General features: G+C 31.7%; 2 protein-coding genes across 7 annotated transcripts in view; one reads left to right on the top strand and one right to left on the bottom strand.

Annotated features, from left to right (window-relative positions):
• LOC140445258 (uncharacterized) overlaps positions 1–23,611 on the bottom strand; it is an 81,994-nt gene that overhangs the window by 4,281 nt on the left and 54,102 nt on the right. For 2 of the 6 annotated variants that reach the window (XM_072537171.1, XM_072537170.1), the window contains one exon: positions 2,773–2,879. The exons of 2 other annotated variants lie outside the window; for them this stretch is intronic. In XM_072537171.1, coding sequence (XP_072393272.1) covers positions 2,773–2,870 — 98 coding nt within the window. In that variant the 5' untranslated portion in view covers positions 2,871–2,879. Of the gene's footprint in view, positions 1–2,772; positions 2,880–7,263; positions 7,316–23,611 lie in introns of all 6 variants that reach the window. 2 more of the 6 variants (XM_072537176.1, XM_072537175.1) reach the window with 2 other exon arrangements.
• Positions 4,299–4,898, top strand: LOC140446343 (ribonuclease H1-like). Its single transcript, XM_072538886.1, has one exon. It carries the CDS (start codon positions 4,299–4,301, stop codon positions 4,896–4,898), a length of 600 nt encoding a protein of 199 aa, XP_072394987.1.

Here is a 23,611-nt window from a genome sequence, read left to right as displayed (position 1 = left end):
CATACATTTGAAAAGTCATTGTTAAAATGTCAACACTAATAACAACTAATCTAGATGGTTTGGTAAATTATATTTTAAGGCTAAGCTTCTATACTGGTGTTGTATTACTTTTTCTCTAGAGTAAAACGCTGAGTCCATTTGCCGACGAGGAGAGTCCGTTATACGTTTATCAAGTAACTAAAAGGAGAGGATAAAAATTAGAACTTGTACGCCTCAATAAATATCAGGTAGGGGATTAGAAAAAGGGATAAATATTGTCCGCAGTAAAAAAACTATTGACAAGAATCCCAGTAATAACCTTGTCAAGGACAGATATAATGGTTAAAGACAAAAGCTGTTGAAAATATGAATCTTAAAACAAACAAGAATGCACAGGGAGAAACCGGACCTAATTTCGAACCACAAAGTGTGTTTAATTTCAGCTCCGATATATTCTCAATTTTATACTATTTCACCATAGTAAATGGACCGTGGAAATGATGACGTAGATTTTATTGACATCTGACAGTTTCACTTTCCAACCAAACCTTGTTTAGTGTGGATAATTTGTATTTTTCGCTATTTTTTAATTTTTTGTACAGAATCTTTCCGCTTTTTGCAATATCTAAGTATTCTAATAGTTACTACAACAATTTTACACAGTTGTGTAAATAATAAAGCATGTTGTTTTATAAAAAAAACAATAAAATGCATATATCAATAAAGTAAGGTTAGAATGTCTTTAATTTAAACTTTTAAACTACATTTCATAGAAATAGAACACTGAATTATAATGGTATTATCGTAAAAAACACTATACTTAAAAGAAAAAGCAGCAGAGGAAGCAAAATGTTAACTTTATAGAAATTAAAAAGTCTTGAGATTGGGCATTTCAACTTTTGTTTGGAAAGTAATTGACAGTTGTGACGTCACACTTCCACTGTCCATTATTAAAAATGATATACCTGTTTAATAAAGTTAGTGTTGTACGAAGACCTAAAAACGTGAGTAGAAGAACATTAATTAGATTGAAATAATATATTTATTTTGGAAATCGATCTAAATAAAATCATCATATCAACACAACACCGAACTGGTTTTTTATCAACAACAACTAAAATCAGAGTCGTACTTGAATATGATTATAATTAAAACAAAGTGTTCAAGTAAAATTAAATGATGAATAATAGTTTATTAACAATGGAAATTCCTATCACTTCTCAAAGTAATCCAATGTACTCTACTGTCATATCTCAACAAACTAGTCCAAAATTTCCGCTAAATGAACAAGCCATCATCTTCAGTTCAATTAATGGTGCAAAATTGCAAGATTATCTATTACAACTAGGACCACTCGTTCAACCAAAAAATATTATTTATTCGTCAAGAATCTCTAATAACCGAGTCTACATTTACCTTTCCAGTAAAGCTGTAGTTGATGATTTTCTCAATAAAACAGGATCCGTTAAAATAAACAATGAAGTACTTCTAGCACGCAGACTAATCACCCCTTCAGAACGTCTTCTCTTATCTGATGTTAATCCAACAATACCACATGAAATATTGAGCAATCTTCTCCAGAACCTAGGCCTGAAATTGATATCACCAATAACATATTTGAGAATTGGAGCTACAAATCCTGAATATAGCCACATACTTAGTTTTAGGCGTCAAGTATACATAGAACCCTTATGATAGATAATGTGATAATATAACCATACCTGATTTTATCGTGGTCAATCATAATAATGTTAGCTACAAAATATTTTTATCCAGCGACCAATCGCTTTGTTTCAAATGCAAACAAAATGGCCATCTTTCCTCAGAATGTTTATCAGAAACCTTTCCCCTAATCAATTCTAATATACCAAATACTACTCCAACTGCTAATCCACCTCAAAATATCACTTCGCAGGTTTCAACAATAGACAACCACGAAAATAATTCACTAACTTCTCCTATTCCAATAAATTTGATGGAGGTGTCAAATGTGACCCTTCCAACAACGGAAATATCAACAACCTCAACCAAAAGATATCTACCTCAAACCCCATTTCCAACAGAAGAACAATCAACCAATCTATTTCACAAGGGAGGTATTAAAAGTAGTTCTACATCCAAAAAGGATTATACACCAGATTTAACATCACTAATTAAAATGCTTGTAGACACTCATGCTTATTTTACTGACTCAAAATTAAAAACCCGAATTACATGACTGCTCAAAAAGCTAGAAAAACTATTAGAACATGAAACATCTAAACCCGATAGTGATTCATGTGTTTCAACTAAATAATAAATCGCCTTCAATAGTAATTAAAATGGAATTTAAATGGGTATTATACCCATTTAACCATGCTACAGCTTCTTCTCGCAAAGCATGCACCAGATCTTATTTCTTTACAAGAAACCCACTTTAAAAATAATACAATGCACAACATCAAAGGTTACACTTGATTTTGCACCAATGGATCCAATCAGAATTATGCTAGTGGAGGAGTAGCTCTATATATAAAGTCAAATATACATGTCCAAAAAATAAGCCTCATAACTAATATCGAAGCAGTAGCCATAATAGTACTGGCCCACTAAAGGTCAATATTTGTAGCATCTATATTTCACCAGTTCAAACTCTAACTAAATCTGAATTACTTAATCTTCTCCAACAAATTCCCTCACTTCGAATAATCACGGGAGATTTTAATGGCCATAACATTACATGGGGATCAAATAAAACAACATCGAGGGGAAATATTTTAGAAAACGTTTTTAACACTATGAACCTATACTTACTCAACGACGGCTTTCCAACAAGATTCAATATGGCTCCGGGAATATTTTCCGCCATTGATCTCACCATATATGAATCTTCGTTGTTCACCCAATTCCATTGGGCAGCACTAAAAGATTTATATAGTAGTGATTACTTCCCAATCTTAATAAAACATACCGTTAATTTAAACACAAACACAATACCAACTCAAAAATGGAAACTAAAAAAGGTAAATTGGATTGAATTTGAGAAAATGATATCAGATAGAATGAATCAGATTAAAATTTCAGACTCCATTGATGACACACTCACGTGCTTCAATCAGCTTATACTTGATACTGCTAATAAATCCATAGGAAAATCTCAACTTTAAAAAAAACACAAACCAGTTCCCTGGTGAAATACACAATGTGAAGTCGCTATTAAATTAAGTAAGACAATTTGGAACCGATACAAAAAGTACAAAAGTATTGATCTATTAACAGAGTACAAAAAACGTAGAACTGAAGCCAGAAGAATCATAAAAAAAGCAAACAAGAATCATGGCATATCAAAGCAAATAAAGATAGATTACACCCAGATTCATATCGGCCTATCTCATTAACATGTTTCTCATGTAAACTTATGGAAAAAATAGTTAACAAAAGATTAATGTGGACCTTGGAACATAATGATCAACTTCTCATCGAACAAGCTAGATTTAGACCAGGCAGATCTACAAACGTCAATATTATCGATCTGGAAAACGCTATTCACGAAGATTTTAAAGATAACCAAAAATGTATGGCAATTTACTTTGACGTAACTAAAGCATTTGACACAGTATGGAAACACCGTATATTGAACATTCTAAAAAACCTGGGATATCAAGGAAATATTTTGGCCTACATGATCAATTTTTTAACTCAAAGAACATTTCAAGTCCGAGCAAACGGTGCTGTATCTTATATTAGAGAACAACAAAATGGAATCCCATAAGGATCGATTATCAGTCCTAGTCTATTTTTAATACCAATAAACGATATAATAAAAATCATTGCGAAACCTATTCAGGCAAGACTATATGCTGATGACCTGATTCTTTACATCAAAGGCAAGAACGTTAATAATAAGGCGTCAATATTACAAGAACACTTAAATAAACTAGTAAATTTGTCCCTAAGGTCTGGTTTTAGTTTTTGTTCCAATAAAACAAAATGTATACTATTTTCAAAGAAACATGTCGAGGATAAACCAAACCTCACTCTTGAGAATCAAAATCTTTCCTATACAAACGAAATAAAATTCCTAGGAACGATATTTGATTAACAGTTAAATTGTAAAAGTCATATTCAGCAGTTAGTTCTTTTATGTCGAAATGGCATTAATTCTAAGATCCCTTCATACATGTAAATAAAAGAATTCCAATAAATAACATTTTAAACATATCTATGATGAATGACTCGTCAAATTTCAATCTTCCATATTCCCGCAGAATCCATCATGCAATCAAACTACTTAACTGGAAGCAATTTCCACCCTCATATCAATACAATAATATATCCTCATGTCCATATTGTATTGTAAAAATTCCAATATTCAACTTACAATTCCAAATTATTACAATTCCAAAAAAAATAGCATTAACTCCAATCTTATCATACAACACTTCATAGATCTAATTAACTCTCATTCCGACTACACAGTATATTACACAGACGCTTCTAAAACTGAAAATGGCGTCGGTGTGGCAATAATTAACAACACAGAGATTCGCAAACATAGAATTCCAGATACTGCAACCATATTCACAGGAGAACTTTATGCAATCTACCAAGCATTACTACAGGCAAATGCGAATAAGGTGAACAAAATGTTAATCGTGACAGATTCTATGTCATCACTACACCTAATCAAGAAAATATACACCCAGCATCCATTAGCTTTACTAATAAAGGAAGAACTAAAGAAATTACATACTAAAGATATAAGTATCAAGTTTCTCTGGGTCCCATCACACGTCGGAATAGCAGGTAATGAAGCAGCCGACCGAAATGCCAAAGAAGCCATAAATATTAACAGTACCCAAATGTCTCTCCAATCTGTTAGTATGGATCTAAAAAACTACTTTATGAAACATATTTTCGAGATCTGGGACAATAAATGAAAATCCACACCACCAAAGCTTCAGGAAATAAAAAATAAAATTGGACTATGGCAACCACCCGATGTATCTAGACGAAAGCAAATGATCATTTCCCGTTTACGACTTGGACATACCCAGTTTTCCCATGAACATGTGTTTAAAAAAGAACACCCAATTTGTGATCACATCGGTTCACCTCTTACAGTAAAGCATGTGCTAGTGGAAAAGTGCGAAAAGTTTAATATCCATAGAAATAAATACCATCTACCAAACAATCTTAAAGACATTTTAAACTCAAATAACAATATTGATAAACTGCTTCTGTTTTTAAAAGATTGTAATTTAATAACTAAAGTGTAATTAATTGTTACCGTTCCGCTAATAACCTTATTAGGTTAAAGCGGGTTTTTTGTAAATAAAAAAAAAGAATGCAAAGGAAAACTGGAATAAGCTATTATATACAGTCCATCCACTGGATGTATGCACAAGTATGACAACATTCGCGAATTATTTTTTATATTACGTCTCTTTCCTACTCACAAAGATAAAATCGATGAACTTAAGTCGTCTGTCCATACACAACAGCATACATCGAATAAAGACAACCACAGAACGATGGTCGGTGATTGATTCACCTATTGGCAATTAAGTAAGTTTGATTTTGAGAGCGTTTGTAGTGTGTGTATCAATTATCGTGCCATTTAAATATTCAATAATTTTTCGTACTTTGAACATACATATTTTTTAACAAAAAGTTGTTATAACGACTAACTGTTACCTTCGTGTTCGATTTATTAGGATACCAATTTATTTATTAGCTAATGGCGAATAATATAATATTTATTCTAACCTTCAAATTGATATTTAGGTATTTTAATACGGATAAAACCAGGTCAAGAAAGTGACATAAAGTATTTTTAAGGGTTTTTGTTTTTAGAGTATGCCTGGTAAACCATTGAATTCTCAAGCACAACAACTTGTGTTAAATGAGTTTTGAATGAGAATTTTGAATTAGAAAAAATGAATGGAAGGGCTTTGGAGCCATTTTGGTGTTCAACAAGTAACATATTGAAATGTATGTACGTTTATTAAAATACATATCTATCAACAATTCGTTATTCAAGAGAGTAGCTGCTACATTAAAAATATCACGACGATTATCTTATTTTAGAGAAGCATGTTACTCTGCAAAAGTGTAAGTAATAAATTAAAGGAGAAATAATTGTATTTATTGGTAAAACATCTGTTAGCATTTTGTGAAAATAATTGAGATTTAAATACAAAACGACAATAATCGAATAGCTTTAATTAAGCTCACCGGTATTGCTCTTTAATAAGAGCAATTACCAAGAGCAAACAATTTGTTGGCAAGGCAGCAGTGTTAAAAGTGTACATAAACCAGAAGGATGTGGTGGTAGACGTTTTTTAATTGTAAAAGCTGGTTCTTCGAAAGGATTTGTTACCAAAGCAGATTTACAATTTGACTCAAAATCTAAACTGACTGATTATCATAGGGAAATGAACAATAAAATTTTCACTAAATACACAAGTGAACAATTAACTCCAACTGTATAAGACCCATTATTAATTGTGATGGATAATGCTCCATAAAACAGTGTTCCTTTATAAAAGCAACCTTCCACTGTTTCAACTAAAATGGAAATTATTACCTGATTGACAACAAACAAGATCAACTATGACCCGAAACTCGCAAAACCTGTGCTATTACAAATTGCAAAAATTAACAGAAAAGAGAATGTGTATATTATTGATGAGCTACTAAGAGAATGCGGCCATAAAGTGTTGATTATTACTGCGAATTCAATGCTATTGAATACATTTGAGGAAACTGCAAGTCATATTACAATAAGTTATTGGTAGAGATGGACATTCTGACAGTGCTATTATAAATATTTGGAAAAAGGCACTAAACCAATGTAACATATTAAATTGGGGCAAAAAGTGTGAGACATACACATCAAATTATTAAAAAGTGGTATATCCGAGAAAAACATATCTGAAACTATATGTATAACCGTTATAATTCGGATGAATTCTATATCAGACGATAAAAAAAGCATAACAGTAAGCTTTTTCGAAAAACATATAAACAAAACGGATTTCTTGTTCATAATATCTTTTCCTGTTAGACCGAAACAGCAATTATGTTGTCTTAAGTCTGTGACTTCAACTAACTTTTGGCCTTTGAATCCAAAAACAACTGCAGATTTTTCCGTCAAATTTTTATGTTAGAGGATATCCCCAAGAATTTATACAAATTGTGCAATTAAAGGAAATTAAATTAAAAAATTACTGAAATAATGAAATGAGCGCCCGTGTGAGTCCATTTCAAACTAGATAGTAGAAATATATATGACAGACTTACTCACAATCTATTTATTTAGTAGGCGACGACCGGTTTCGACCACTACAGTTTTCTGAAAAAATTAGAAAAACAATTTTCTGAAAAATTAAATAAATAGACTGTTAGTAAATTTGTCATATATTTCTACTACCTAGTTTAAAAAATTACTGTTTACAAAAGCATTATTATAGTTAAATTATTGTGTTTAAACAAATAATTGTTTAAGTAGCGAACGGTAATTACATATTATTAAAAGAAAAATTTTTGCTTATAGTTTTTTCTGGAATGTTGAATCTGAGGACATTCTCACTTTATACTGCAACAATAGACAGCCACCATATGTATATCCCATCTACCTTGTTATTGTGGCTCCATGAACTCTAATTTTTTTTAAGGAATTGTCCACCCTGCTCATCGCTGACTGCACCAAAATTTATGGGGAAATCACAAAAGTCGGCTAGGTAAACAATGCAGTTTGATGCTGATTTTGCAACCTAGCAACTTGAAATACTTCAAGAGCTTCTAGGCAATTTCAGTGTTATTATGTGTTCGTGTATTCCCAAGTCTTTAACAATTAAAGCCAACTAAGCATTCTCTTCAATTTCTGGCATTGTTCAGGTGAAATATTTATCTTTAAGAAACTGCCGAACTTTTGGACTATCAAAAACATCGGACTCTATTTTTTCAAATGACAGGCTAGGAAATGCCGAAATGACATACTTGAAATAGACTTCTTTAATTGTAAAAGCTTGAACGAATGATTTCATGAGACTCAGTTTTATATGTGCAAGTTTAAATATAATGTTCTTTTTGTTAACAAGTGATAGATGTACATAAATATTACAAACCCCAAAGAATACCCAAGGAAAGAAAAACACTGGATGACTGATGAGACACTTAACCTAGTAGAAGAACGAAGAAAAATTAGAAACAATGCTTCAAATTCAACAGAAACTGAAAATAAAATAGCAAATGTAAACAGACGCATAAAATCATCAAGTCGAAGAATAAAAAATAATCATATTAAAGAAATATGCAAACAACTACAAGAACACGCCGACCGTCATGAATCTAGAGAACTGTTTGCCAAAGTAAAATACTTAACTAAAGATTTCAAACCACAAACGCAGATAATTAAAGATAACTTGGGAACGATCATCACCAATCCAGAGGGCATAGCAGCGACATGGAAACAATATTGTGAAATATTGTTTCAAAGTGACCATGAAGACGTAACTCCAGAAGAAATAAATGACGAAAAGGAACCACATATTTTAAAAACGGAAATAGAAACCGCAATAAAAAAATTAAAAAATGGAAAATCTCATGGAGGAGACGGAATCACGGCGGAAGAAATTAAAGAAATGGGAGACATAGGAATTGAAGTAATGTTCAAACTGTGTAATGAAATCTGGAACACAGGACAATGGCCAGATGATTTGTGTAAGCTCACTTTCATACACATTTATAAGAAAGGCTCACCAACTGACTGTAATAACTACCGCACTATAGCCTTGATTTCCCACGCAAGTAAAGTTCTGCTAACTATAATTAACGAGAGATTAAAATCAATACTAAGACCCTAATAAGAGCCCCACGAGAATAAAATCTCAATCTCACACAAATTATAGAAAAATCTAGAGAATTTAATCTAGAAACATATTTGTGCTTTGTCGACTACTGAAAAAAATATACTTCGATAATGTAAAGTGGCATAAAATGTGGGGAATACTAAGATAAATGGGTACCCACGAACATCTAATATACCTACTGAAACAACTGTATATCAACAACACAGCAAACGTAAGAGTCAACAAGATATACTCCGATAATTTTAAACTAAAAGCCGGTGTTCGCCAAGGATGTATTATCTCTCCCACGTTATTCAATATAGATAGCGTACACATCATGCGCATTGTATTCGACGGATGGCAATGAAGAATATTAGACGGAGGCCGAAAAATCAGCAATCTCCGCTATTCTGACGGCACTTTAGTACTAGCATAACGTCACCACATCCTTACGAAGGATAAAGGATAGAGGAGGAGGATAGATGTACAATGTTTGCATCACCATGTTTGAGGTCAGATCTTGACACACAATTCGACTGTAGCCAATGTTTTTCCCAAGGTCTGCTTTCCCACATACATAAAAAGATGGTACAGTAGGCGGCGCAGTAGACAAGCGCGAAGCTTCATACAATGTTTCGTCTGTTGTTAAAATTCAACTAAAATTTTTAAAATAAAATGAAGGAATGATTTATTTACTATTTATATTTTAAACAAATTATATTATATTAAAATAATTTAATAAATTATTATGTTTGCTCCTAACGCCACCTGCTAACGTATTAACAAAGCATACGTTGTTTACTTCTGACAAACCTGTCAAATTTAGACGAAATATTAAATTAATAATAAACGATAAATAAATATCATACGATAGTAAATTTAATTATTATATAAACTAAATAGGATAATTAAAAATAACAATTGTATCTATATGAAATGATTTTAAAACGTAAACTGTCATTAAATATTTAAACAGATGATTCAATATTGCTATTGATTGGATGACATTTATGACTTTAAAATTTTAGTAATCGTTACGATATTCAATCTTTTATTGATATATATTCTCAAATTTTTTACTTCTCATTTAACGTCTGTATAGCTACCTTTAGCTATACATTTTAGCTTTACCTGATTAGAATAAATATATGATGACTAAAAACGAATTGATCAAGAGTGACTCGGTGTAAAGAACCGCTTTTTTGTGATGCTACCCGCGACGCCTTCTCGTGGCGCTAGTTTCGTGATGCTCGCCTCAGTATTTTACTACACAGAAAAATGTAATACAAGCCAATACAGAGGCTTCACTTCAAAAATAGGGATACTTTGTATATGTACATTGCTGTCCAAGGAGGACGCTAATCATTTTAAGGTCGATACAAATTATCCATTGGTGCATGTGTTATTGTAACAGATCAGTAACTCTCTTATATTTCCATATGTTTCACTCAAAAGAACTGAATAGCTTATCGGGACTGAACTTAATAAATTTCCATTGTGGAGTAGAACACATTTATAAACTGACATTCCCAGAACTGTCATTAAACCACGTACATTATCATCATCATCACTGGCTCGACAACCCTTTTTGGATCTTGCCCGTTCCAGAATTCTTCTCCATTCTGATCTATTTCGTGCTTTTTTTCTTCAGTTTTTGGTTTCCACGTATAATATGGCAATACACAAATCCACCATCACTTCAAAAATATTGTAAAATCAAACCTTCTCTTGATCGAAAATAAGTTACCTTAGCTCCCTTTTTAAGCAAGTTTCTCTCACGCGGTTTTGATGCTAATACATCTGAAGGTTTTGGATAGCACTAAATTTCATACTAAATTATTCAACTCTTGCTGATCAAATCCCAGCTATCAGACAAAATTAGTGTTAGCTAATAGGGGAGAAATAGTAATTCCTATAATACATTCTAGACTGTGGGGTGGAAAAAATAATTGAAGTTTTGAAACCAGCATGCCTAAATACCAGATTTTTTTTCAAAGTGTTTCCCAGTGTTAGCATAAATTTAGTAACAATAAAACACTGAAAACTTTTAGAGTTTCAATCTTTCAGGCAAGATATTAACAAAAATAGCCAAACACTTAAAAATGAAAGGAATAGTACCAGCTTTCAGACCAAACAACAACTTAAGCAAATATATTAGTTGCTCATATACAGGGATGAGTGCCTTAAGAACCGGCAAAATAATACAAAAGATAGAAAACATAATACGTTGTGAAATAAAAAGAGATGCAAGTAGTAAAGGTGAGAAATTATCGATATAAACCTATAATTTACTTTACATTACATTAGATCTATCGAAAGTTTCCCACCTTTAGACGTTAGCTTATGAGCTGGTTGACTTCGGCCATATTAATAGTTATCACGTAATGTGAGTAAAAACAGTTTAAGTATGAGTAGGTTTTTATCCAAAATTAAAGTATTGATCAATAATAAACTGTGATTTAAGACATCGCATACACTCTTCTCAATACAGAATTATCATAGCTTGTTATTCTGTATTTGTCAATACAGAATTAATTATCAAATTACTACTAATTAAACTGTTTACTTAAGCTTTGCTTTATTGTCTTCAATCAGTTTTTACTTTATGCGAAATTTAAAAAATGTTAATGTTCGACGTCATACTTGTAATATTATGACGACAACTAACTCATAAGCTAACGTCTAAAGGTGGGAAACTATCGATAGTCCTAATGTAATGTAATGTAAATTAGAGGTTTCTATCGATAATTTCCCACCTCTACTACTTTCATCTCTTTTTATTTCACAACGTATTATGTTTTCTATCTTTTGCGTTATTTTGCCGGTTCTTAATGCACTCATCACTGTATAAGCAATATATGAGCAACAAGAGTCAAACAAAAAAGCACTTACACAGTGGTGTATACAAACTTAAATGTGGCGATTGCCCACAAACATACATCGGTCAAGCTGGTAGAACTTTTAACAAACGTATAGCAGAACACAAAAGTGATTTCAATAATAGATTCTACCAATGCACTTCACCTTGACCATAATAATTCGTTAATTGACCAATTTTTAATTCTTCACATTTAAAATCAAAGACCTTAATGAAATAATTTATGAAAATTTACAAATTAAAAAATTCAAATATAATTCTGAATTACCAATTTGAGACAAACAGCTCTCCCGTACTCAACTTATTCAGTTGAAGATTATAAAGTGTAAACTCATACCAAAAATAGATCACTTGAGAAAGGCAGTCTATCGAAACAGTTGCAGTGATAATAAATTGAAATAAGTTTTGTGGAAGTGTGAAGAAAAAACAAGTAACGGTCGAATCCATCAGTTATATAAATTTCGTATTTTGAGGTTCATTTTTAGACTGTGGACCTTACGCCACATCATTTAATCTTTGACGGAGTGTTTGTAGATCCATAAGATTCCTTTTTATCGGTGCTTCTTAGAAAATTGATAATTTGCTATATAAATTATCTCTGTTTCCCTGTTTTATCGACTATGAAAAAGCGTTTGTTTGAGTAAAACATACAGAACTCATAGTAAACGTAACACAACATGGTATAGACCAGCACTGTTGGTCTTATCAAAAACATGTATTGGGATTAAACGGCGTCGATCAAACTTGATGACTGCCTGACAACAGAAATGCCAATAAAAAGAGAAGTTCGCCAAACTGTGGATTTTCTCAACTATTATTTAATATGTATTTCGAAAAGATATTTCAAAATGCCCTCGAAAGAATAAAAATTAACAGAGAATAGGTAAAAAATTTAAGATAATTTAAGATGTCCAGACGACACCGTCAATATTGCGGACAGAGCTGAAGGCTTCTGAATATCATAACCCTAGAAGGAGATATTTAGGGCTAAAAATGAACACAAATAAAATAAAAGAAATGGCTGTTACATGTACACTAAATGCCGACATTAATATTCGTATTTTTAACAAGCAAATAGAGCCCGTACAAAGATTCTAGTATATTGGTTGCTGAATAACAAACGATTTTTATCACCAGGTCAAAATATGAGCTCTTATAGAATATACTGGGTACGTTTGATAAAAAATGAACAAAAACAATATAAACTGCACCTTATGATTGCATATTTATGATACCGATTTGTAAAGACATTAATGCATTCCATAATGTTATACGGAGTGGAAAGTTGGATTCTTGAAATTATAAGTATGAGGCGGATAGTGTGGGTTGGTGGGTTTTTGGAAGAATATTAAATATCTGAGCATATAACCAATTATGAATTGCTAAGATGGGTGAGAACTCCTAAACATTTTAAAATTTGGAAAAATGAATTATATGGCACATATTTACAGAGGATAAAAATATAACTTACTATGACTCACAATAGAAGGGAAAGTGGAAGAAAAAAGAGGTCCAGGATGAAGAAAATGATCGTGACTGAAGAATGTAAGAGACTGGATAAGCTTGGATACCCATTAATTATTAATAACAGCTCAATATAGGGAGCAATTTGCTGTAATTATCGCCAACCTTCAGTAATGAGAAGGCACATTAAGAAGAACATATAAATTAAATAAAAGGGGAGCCAGTATACAGTCTCAAAAGTAATTTCCTTTACCAATATTCTTTAGATAATACGCAAACAATGTATACTTCTACGAATCTACCATTAGACAATTTGACTCTTCTAAAAATCAAGTAGCAATTTCTAAAACTAACTACAATGACTGTATAACCAATTAATAAGAATTATCAGAAGCAACATTTAAAGGTAATTCTGCTGAATTAACACAATTACATTTAATTATATTTTTTCTCAAGGATAATTGAGAAAAATAATATTTAGTTGGTGTGCATTAAATACAGGTCATTAAGAAATACATGTACACTTTCAAGCGTAATTGCGTATTAAAATTTATAATCTGTATAATCCGGGATATTGTTATGATCAACAAGTTTTAATGCATGAGGAAATAGAGATTATTTAACAAATAAATGTTTTTAATATCTCGACTGATCATAACCCAGTGTGTGTGTAACGTATGGGATAAGGGAAAAAGTTTGCTTAAAATTTCTACATTATTTTGATAAACAATCTAACTCTAATAATGTAGATAAAAAATGTTTAAATGCGAATGACACCATGTCAAAAATAGAGAAAGCTGATCAAAATTTACCTAGAGCAAAAGACTGAAGTAACATAAATCCGTGTGACTTTAGCGAGTTTACCATTCCAAACGTCTAGCCACTGATTCGAAAACTCAATTCGTCGTTCAGATGTCAAAACCTTGTGTCTCAAAATTAGTCACCTAATCACCTAAAACTTCCCATAGTAGAAAATATAACTTTTAAAGTTGTTTTTTTTTTAATGTGGGTAGTTCCACGAAATGAATTATTTGTGACAGTGATCAAATTGAAAAAAAATTTTTCGAAAAAAAAACGCGAGATACGAGTTTTTGAAATTTAAATAGTATTTAATTCCAGGTCTTACGAGGTTTTGATAGCATATTTTCAGCTCTCTTACGCCTTTTTTACACACAAAGAACAATATTACAGAAGAAAAATAAAATATTTATTCTTCGAAGAAATAAAACAACCATGTAACATAAGCATTCTGATATAAAATAAAATAAACAACTATTTTCCATATTTTGAAAACAAAAAAAAATTAGTGCTTCAACGAATCATAAAAACCATGATAATCTAGGTGAATAACGGTCCTAAAAGACAGCAGGTGCTTAAATTTGTCTTCTGTAATGGGCAAATGGTCATTATACATTTTTCTTGCGATTCCTGCATTATTCGTATTTTTGCGAAGTGGTAAAATTTTTGGTTTGTCATTTTCTTGGTCATATAACTCTTCATTTAAAAAATCAAATATACAAGATGTAAAGGAGTTGGCATCCGTTTTGCCCTCTCCCTCATGCTATACATAACAAACTAGCTTATTATTTGTTAGCCCATTCACCCAATCCTAATGTGGAGAGAAACATTTTTTTGCAAACCGGAATTACGGTATTATCTATTTTCAAATGATAAAATAAACTTAAATTACGGCGTGATTTATTTTGTGTCCTTTTTTGCGTTGTTGGATGTTTATGAATTAGTGTACACATAAATATATTTCGTTGATGCCAATCCATCTCAGACCAAAACCCATCAAAAATCTTCCTTCGTTGCTCATCAGTTATCATGGAACGTTTCCTTTTTTCTGTTGCTGCTAAACACTTTGCTGAAATACATCTTGGTTTTATTTCCCGGGAGTTTCCCTTTATGGTAACTATAGATTCATCTTTCTCCTTCTTTTTTGTTCTATATTCTTTACCACGCATTCTTACACATTTTTGTTCATTTCTTTCCCAAGTAGAAGAATCTGCTTTGCCTTTTTTGCTACGCCTTTTCTTCTCATTTTTTTTCGTTTCGGACAGCGTTTACTTCTTTAGGCGTCGCTTTAAATTTTTTGCGTCTGGTAACATTTACAGCTTCATCTTCAGAATCCGACGAAGTATTTGGATGATAACTTGACTCTGATCATTCGAAAGGTTCTTCAAATTCAATGTCGGTATTATAGTGTCGATTTTCCGCAGCTTCACTGAGATTTTCTGTATTCAAAGTTAGATCCCTACTAACATTCTCCACCTGAGTAATTTCCTTCACATCAACATCCATACCATTATCTTCTATATTAATACTAGCCAGGCATCTGCCTTGAACGTCATTTTTTTAATGAGATCCTGTTTGACTAGCAGTACTCTTTGGGTTCAAAATAATACAGGAATGTACTTGAATGTTTTGTGAACAGCCTGATGAAGAAGCAATGTGCTGGAAACTGGAGGATTCCTCTTGAAGGGTCTCGTAAACTTGTTCAAAGCCTGTAGTTGCTTTTTCCAATCTTCTCCATTATTAATTATCCGTTAGTTTTCTATTAGGGATAGAGTTGTCTTTTTCCAATCTTCTCCATTATTAATTATTCGTTAGTTTTCTATTAGGGATAGAGTTGTGTATTTGTCTGATTGGAGAATCTATTGCAACTGGCTGTATGACTAATGTCTATGCCATTAAAAAAAAAAAAATCTTCTCCATGACGGCTCTTAAGTTCTGCGACTTCCTCTTTAGAATGTGAATTTCGATTGGTAGTCTGGTCAATATCAGAATTCGCTTTTAGACTTTCTAGTGCTGATTTGATTATTCTCGAAACCCGGCTTGCCTAAAAATACAACAAAAAAACACTTAAATTATTATTGTGAATACTTGATTATATTTTGGGAAGTAACAAAACCTAGTATCACAATTTTTTCACTTAAAAATTTACTAAAATATATTATTTTGGAAATTCTTGTACCAACTGACAAGTTTTTGCTTTTCCTTAATTGATTTATATAATTTTTTTCAGTTGATCAACTGAAATATAATAATTGAGTCATCATAACATCAAATTTTTAGGAATAATCATAGTTATGTTTCTGTTTAACGTAAAACAATGCGTCTACGTATTATTAAAATAAAGTATTATGATGTTTTCACTTACTTTACTTACTTACTTATTAATAATTCTTATAAACCTATGTAACTGCACAAAAATATTCAGTATTTAACAATTTTTCAGACACGTGTTGATAAGAGGTTTCTTAATCGATGCAGCTCGATTTCCTAATATAGGCCACCCAAAAAACGCAAAACCACCGAAAATGGGATACGGAGTTTTGACATCTTAGCGACGAATTGCACTTTGATCTTGCTGCAAAAATACTCACATGTTAATTGTCAATTGGAACGTCCTATTTTAATTTATTTTAATCATAATTTATACCTATATCAGCATATATATGAGCAGAGTAATAAGTAGATGTATGTATATTACGTATGATTATTATAACCGAACGATAAGAAGTTTTCACTTCAAAAAACAAAAAATTTTCAACTCGTCATTCGTGTGCATAGGAAATTAAAGTAAATAAGCTTAACGCTCCTTTCACCCACTATTTGAACGTGTGATGGTTTGAACACACGATGACATTCCAATAGTGACTCAAGCAATAGCATAGTACCTTTCACATTACACGGCGGTTGAGACGTTCGGTGAAATCGCCGTGTTTAGGCCGTCCACTGCCACTACAAACAGAAGGCGCCGTGTCATGCTTACGACAGAGAACAACCCAACACTTACGACCCTAGTAGCAAAGAATATAGACGCTTATCTATATTCTTTGCTAGTAGTATACGTGACTTAATGCACCCTTTTACATGATACGGTCATTGAGTAGCACGAAGGTACCTTCAAAGAATATAGACGCTTAGTACCTTGCTGGGTTGTTTGGTATATTTTTTATTTACACTTTGCGGCTGTTAAGTAGGTGATGAATATGATTTTGAATGAATGAATCTGAAATTGATAGTGAAATATTAATAACATTGGTTGAAGCGAGACCTGTTCTTTGGGACAAAACAATAGAAATATATAAATAATGAAACTTAACGAGAAATGCTTGGAATGATGTGTGTAGTGCACTTTACAGTGAATTTGAAAAACTAGGTGATAATGAAATAAACTCATTTGATAAGTACAGCAAAATTATTTATATTTCTGATAACAACAACAATTAAAATTCTATATTATAATACATTTTATTTTACATAGTTGCAATTAACGTTGAATATACAGGGTGTTCCATAATATGTGTAAATATTGTGCTTAGTGTTCGAAAGTCAAACGAATATACACAAAACATTGCCTATTTATTGAGTTACAGGTTCAATGTTAAAAAATAAATACAATTCTTTTTATTCAGTCCACAACCCTTTTTTAGATATAAACCTAAATATTAACAATTACGCACAAAAGCGAAACACCCTGTAAATGCTATAGTCTATAATATGGCCGACTAAAGGTAATATTGTAGTAATATGTAGGTTTTAGATAAATTATATTTTATCCATTTGCCAAGGAAGGCTGCCAACTCTTGACATAAAATACTGGCATAGAATGTGTCATACGTTGTTAGCTGCCAGACCTCCTCGTATTGTAGGATCGGTAGGAATGTCTTCAAGTCCAACGATCGATGTAGTATCTTCAACCAAGTAACCGATGGAACCAGGCGGCGCAAACAAGTGGATGAAGTAGAGTTAAAAATTTTAAAGGCGTTGGAACCGAAAGCCCCTGAAAAACCTTACCCGAACATGGCATTTTTTCAAAGTTTGCTACCCCATTTGAGCAAGTTTAGTGGGGAAGAAATACTTGAGTGCCAGATGGCGGTTCTTCAAACCATATCAAATATAAACAACAAAAAAAGGATCACTGGCCATCCTCTACAATCCAATGTAGACACTAACTACTGGCGTTCCCATCCCAGTTACTCTTCCTATTCACAACTATTCTTTCACAACCATTCCTTTTCATAACATCAAGCCCAACAATATTTTCAACCAACAAACACTACATCATTTCTTTTTTTTATTTTATGGTTCAATTTAATAAATAAATAATTAAACAATTTTAATAATTTTTGATATAACTGTTTCATTTTCACATTAAAACCATTGAAACACCACGAATTACAATCAACTTATTTTAAAACATCTAACAGCCAACATTTCCACGGGTTGAATACAGTTTCTCATTTTTGTATTTTGACGCTGAATGACTTCTTTCAGTCGACCATGTAGTTCGTCAAATGATGAAATTGGCATACGGAAATAATTGAAAAATTTTAATTCATCTTTCCTTAAATCTTCAAATAATGTGACAAACATCCCAACATCGTATCTTTTTGCGTTAATAGGATGGATCCAATGAATTCGGTCATTCTTATTTCTCTTTTTTCGACGATAGAGTAACCACAACGCTATAATTTGATTTCGCTCCATATCTACACTGCACCATTTATTTTACGAAATTATATTTAGTGTTATAAGGTAAACGACTCGGTTAAAACTGAAGTACGGCAGCAGTGACGCCTTGTGTGAAAGCACAATCAATTCTGAACGTGCGTCAAAACTACCAAACGTCAAAACCACCGAACGTTCATATTCTTAATGTGTGAAAGGAGCGTTAGGCTATGGCTCCACGCGCTGTAGATTGTCGCTTCGTTTCGAGACTGAGACGCGGCGTCAAGGTCGTATCGAGTTCGAATAGATCCGGACCTATTTTTTAGCAGTAATTTGCAGCGCGTTTGTGGCTCCACTAGCAGTACTTTGTCGCTTGTAGCGGTAATTGCCATTTAATCGGATATTTTTGTTCTTGTTTGTTTATTTCTTTGTGTTTGTTAAGCTGTTTCTTTGTTTTTATAAATTACTTTAAAGTTTTTTCATACAATTTTGTGTCTCAAATCATAACAAAAAATTATAAGTTCTAAGAAAGAAATAAATCCAATATTTTCTTTATTGGTATTCTAGATAACAAAAATCAATAGTTTTTTTTTCAATTCCAATTAACCGTATCAAACTGTACTTTATAATAGTTGCCATTATTAAACAAGAAAAAGTTGAATAGAGAGAATAAACAGTTTTTATTGATTTCCCGAAAATCTATTTTTTGGATTTCCTTCTTCGAACTGGTGATTCATTTCTATATAAGTGGTTGTCTAATCATGTCATATAAATAAAATTTTAATAATTATTGTTTATAGTAAAATTGTATTATCCTTCAGTACTAATGTTTCGTTTTCGATAGCTTGGCGTGATTCATAAATAAAAGAATACAACAAAGCAGATTATATGTCGCATCAGAATTTTTTTAATTATTTTAACATAAAAAAGCAAGTTAGATATTGGAAAAGGATAATTCATTACATCAACCCAATATGATAAATGAATATAAAAGACATGTGGGAGCCGTCGATCTACTTGATAATTCAGTAGCTCATTACAGAATACGCAGAGGTAAGAAGTGGTGGCGGCCCCTTTTTTGTTTTAATGAAAGTTAAATAGTTAAATATTTTGTTTTTTTTATTTTTAGGTAGATACATGTATAGGATTATAAAATATGTAATTTGAAATCTTACTTTAAGGTAGGTAATTGCTAATTTTTCTTCTGGGCTTAGGCTATCACGCATTGATGTATCCTGTTTTCGTATGACATCTTGTATTTCATACAATAAAAAATTAAAAGAAGACACTGACATCCTGTAATATTCAAAAAGCTTGTCAGGATATTCTTTTAATTTGTTGTGTAAAAGAAAAATTTTTCCCTCTGTCTGTCTAGGCACTAGAACAGGGTGAATCCACCATTTCCGTTGTTTTTTAACCCTACGTCGACGGCGCAATGCCAATATTAAAGCAATTTTTTGTTGAAATGATAGATTATCCATACTATATTATTGTATTATCGGTGTGAATTTATTTTACTTATTTATTTATTTATTTTATCTGCTATATACACGGACATTATATAAACGGACAAGATACCACTGATTGTAGCTGCGTAATTTTACTGCTACTGCTAGCTACAATCTGTCACTCGTGGAGCCATAGCCTAAAGGTAGCCACGGCTTTAGTGACTTAAATTCATAAAGTATAATGTAACTGTTTTTAAAGGGGAAATAAAACTAATGATTTTACTATTTATTTTCCTTCAAATAATATTTTCTTACGATTTAAAGCTGCTACAACTTCCACAAATATATCAAAATTTCAAAAAAATGAAATGTTTTGTTAAACTGAACTACTACTGTAGTACTGGATTCGTATAAACATTTTGTATAGGACTACAATGTAACTGTTTGTATGGGAAAATAAAACTGTTTCTTTTACTTTTTTCATTAAAACTCCAACAAATTGTCTCACCTTTTAAATATTCCTTTAACTTTAACACACGTTTGAAAATCAAAATTAGAGAAATTATTCCAGTCATTCTCGAGTTATTATAAAAAAAAGGTGATACAGTAGGTTTTACTTCAGATTAGCACTAAGTCTCATACTAAATTTTCGGTATTTGTAAAATTTAAGTAATTTTTTTATTTATTTGTTTTTATTTTAAACAAATTATATACGTTAAAATAATTCAATAAATTATTATCTTTGCTCCTAACGCCACCTGCTAACGTAAAAAAAACGGGTGTGGCAGTCCAGTGGGACTGCCGGTAAAAGTTATACCTCTATACACGCGTTCGCCGTTAAAAATTTATATATGAGTCAATCTGCACAATCATTACATATGTAATGCTATAGGTAAGAGAGAGCAGACAGAGAAAAAGAATTAGTTATATAGGTATATGGTGCATCGTTTGCTGTATATAAACATTTGACCTGTAATAGGAGTATAGTAAATGAAGGATTGTATCAATATTTTAATGAAAATATATATTTTTATTTTTATATTATGTATAAAAGGAGTTGAATGCAAAAAAAATTTACACATACTCTGCAGTAAAATTCATTGTTTATTTTGTTATTAATATAAAAATTACAATACAATAAATACACTGCAACATAATTTAATATAATAATACAATATAAATTAAAATGTAATATTCATAAGTATTTAAAACTGCCAATATACATAAAACTTACTTTACGAAGATAAAAATAAAAAACCAACAACTCGGATTATGTTGTAAATTTTCATTTTATTTTAAAATGTATGTTTTTTGCGTATATTACATATATTTAATAAAATTGACGTGAGGTTTTTAAATATTTCAAAAATAAAAAAGGAAATTCATAATTGGGATTCGAACTCACAACCACCAGCATATGAACCAAACACGTAAAGGATTTGCCAATTAGACATTACACTAACGGATTTCAAAATTGACAGTTTTCGGTAAAACAGTGATTATTTTGAAATACAAAAGCCTAAAATAATTATAAACGTTTAATTTTAAATAATACAAAACATATCACATAAATAATAATATTAATACATATTATATTATATATAATATTATATATATATATATATATATATATATATATATATATATATATATATATATATATATATAATATATATAATATTAAATATATATACAAAAAGGAACATTTTTATTCTCGAGAGAGGAAGAAAGAGAAAATATATCTTCTGTCTCTCTCTTACTCATTATGTTACATATGTAATGGTTTCACAGATTCACTCTCATGCAAATTTCCAACGCCGATCGTGTGTATAGAAGTATAACTTCAAAAACTTTTACTTCTGACAGTTTACTTCCGACTTTACTTCAATTTCGTTTGTTCTACATATGTCTCTGTTTTTCCTTATGGTATGTCTTTTTATTTTTTTTTGTTCTGTGTATTTCTCTTATCTTCAAGTTTTGGTATTGGTTTTCCTAGTTAATTTTCCTAGTGTTACAGATTATTTCATATTAGCGTTAATGGCAAAAGCTAGTAAATTCAAAAGTTAACAGAATGGCTTACTCCAAGGGTCGGTTCTATCGCTGTTCTTGTTCAACATTTGCACCTCAGTTTGTAAATATTACTAACACATATCTAAAAAAATTGGTTTTAACCAAATTCTACAAATACAGAAGTTACTGCTTTGTATGCTATGTATTCTCTGCGCTTTTATATGGAGTTGAAGCCTGGACAATTACGGAGGCAACTAAAAAAAGACTTGCTAGCTTTGAGATATGGTGTTATCGAAAAATGTAGAAAATATCATGGATACAACAAATACCAAATACGTAAACATAAAGAAAGATAACAAAAGAAAAAAAATACTTAACACTATAAAGAAAAAAAATGAAATACTTGGTTCAGATACTAAGAAATGAAAAATATGAATTGATGCGATTGGTTATACAACGGAAAGTGGAAGGAAAGAAAAGGACCGGGGAGAAGACGGACGTCATGGTTGAAACATTTAAAGCAGTGGAGTGGAAAAACAACAATACAACTTTTCAGAATAGCTGCAGACAGAATAAAATGAGTCGCGATGATCGCCAATGCCCTTAAAGGATAAGGCACATAAAGAAGAACTTTCAAGCAACACTTACATAAAACTGCAGCTAAAGTAAAAACTCGTAACATCATCCATAAGCTTGCAAACACTTCTTGGGGACCCAATTCAGACACAATCAGGACAAGCGCTCCTGCATTGATTTATTGACCAGCCGAATGGTGTGCTCCAGTCTATCTTAACAGTTACCACATTAATGTTTTAGATGCACAATGAAATCAAACCATGAGATATATTACAAGGACCATAAAGAGTGCGCCAATTCTATGGCTTCTGGTTTTAAGCAACAATCCACCAACCAAAATACGACGGTTAGCTACCCTTAAAGCTCAATACCAGAAATGTCAAAAGAATCTGTTACTGATAATAAATACCCACATCGATCAGCAAACCAGGGCCAACTGCAGCTGAGATCTTGAAACCCGCCAACTAGAACAGCTAACAATCTTCTAAACAATTTCATAATCGATGAACATTGGATAGACGAATGGAACGAACAAATAAACAACGCACTCCTAATAGGAAATCCCACAGTCAAACCCAACGGTTTCTTTCGCGCCGAGAATGGTGTGATCTAAACCGAATCAGAGTAGGTCGTGGAGTATGCAATACATTATTTAACCAGTTGGGCATTGCAGATAGCCCTCTATGTGACAAATGCAATGCTGAATGTCCGCCACACGATTTCAAGGTTAGTTTAAATGAAATCCACGAGCTAACTCCTGATGCAATGTAATGGTTCCACGATAGAAATACCCGGCTTTAATGTTTTCACTTATGTTATTATAATGTATTGTAATTTTTTTGTATACTGTTAAGCAATGTGTAAAAATCATACGAATATAAGTATTACACATTATATATTATGAATATATTGAGAAGATCTTTAGAAAATTACTTAGTAGCTCAGGTGGAGCACTGCTCAAT

Source organism: Diabrotica undecimpunctata, chromosome 7 (genome assembly GCF_040954645.1).
Source record: "Diabrotica undecimpunctata isolate CICGRU chromosome 7, icDiaUnde3, whole genome shotgun sequence".
Lineage (NCBI taxonomy): Eukaryota > Metazoa > Arthropoda > Insecta > Coleoptera > Chrysomelidae > Diabrotica > Diabrotica undecimpunctata.
The sequence above is the reverse complement of the archived record's forward strand: the minus strand, read 5'-3'. Positions and strand labels throughout refer to the sequence as shown.

Excerpts from the sequence above, each read along its gene's own strand:
- LOC140446343 (XM_072538886.1), top strand. The coding sequence starts at position 4,299 with ATGTCCATATTGTATTGTAAAAATTCCAATATTCAACTTACAATTCCA.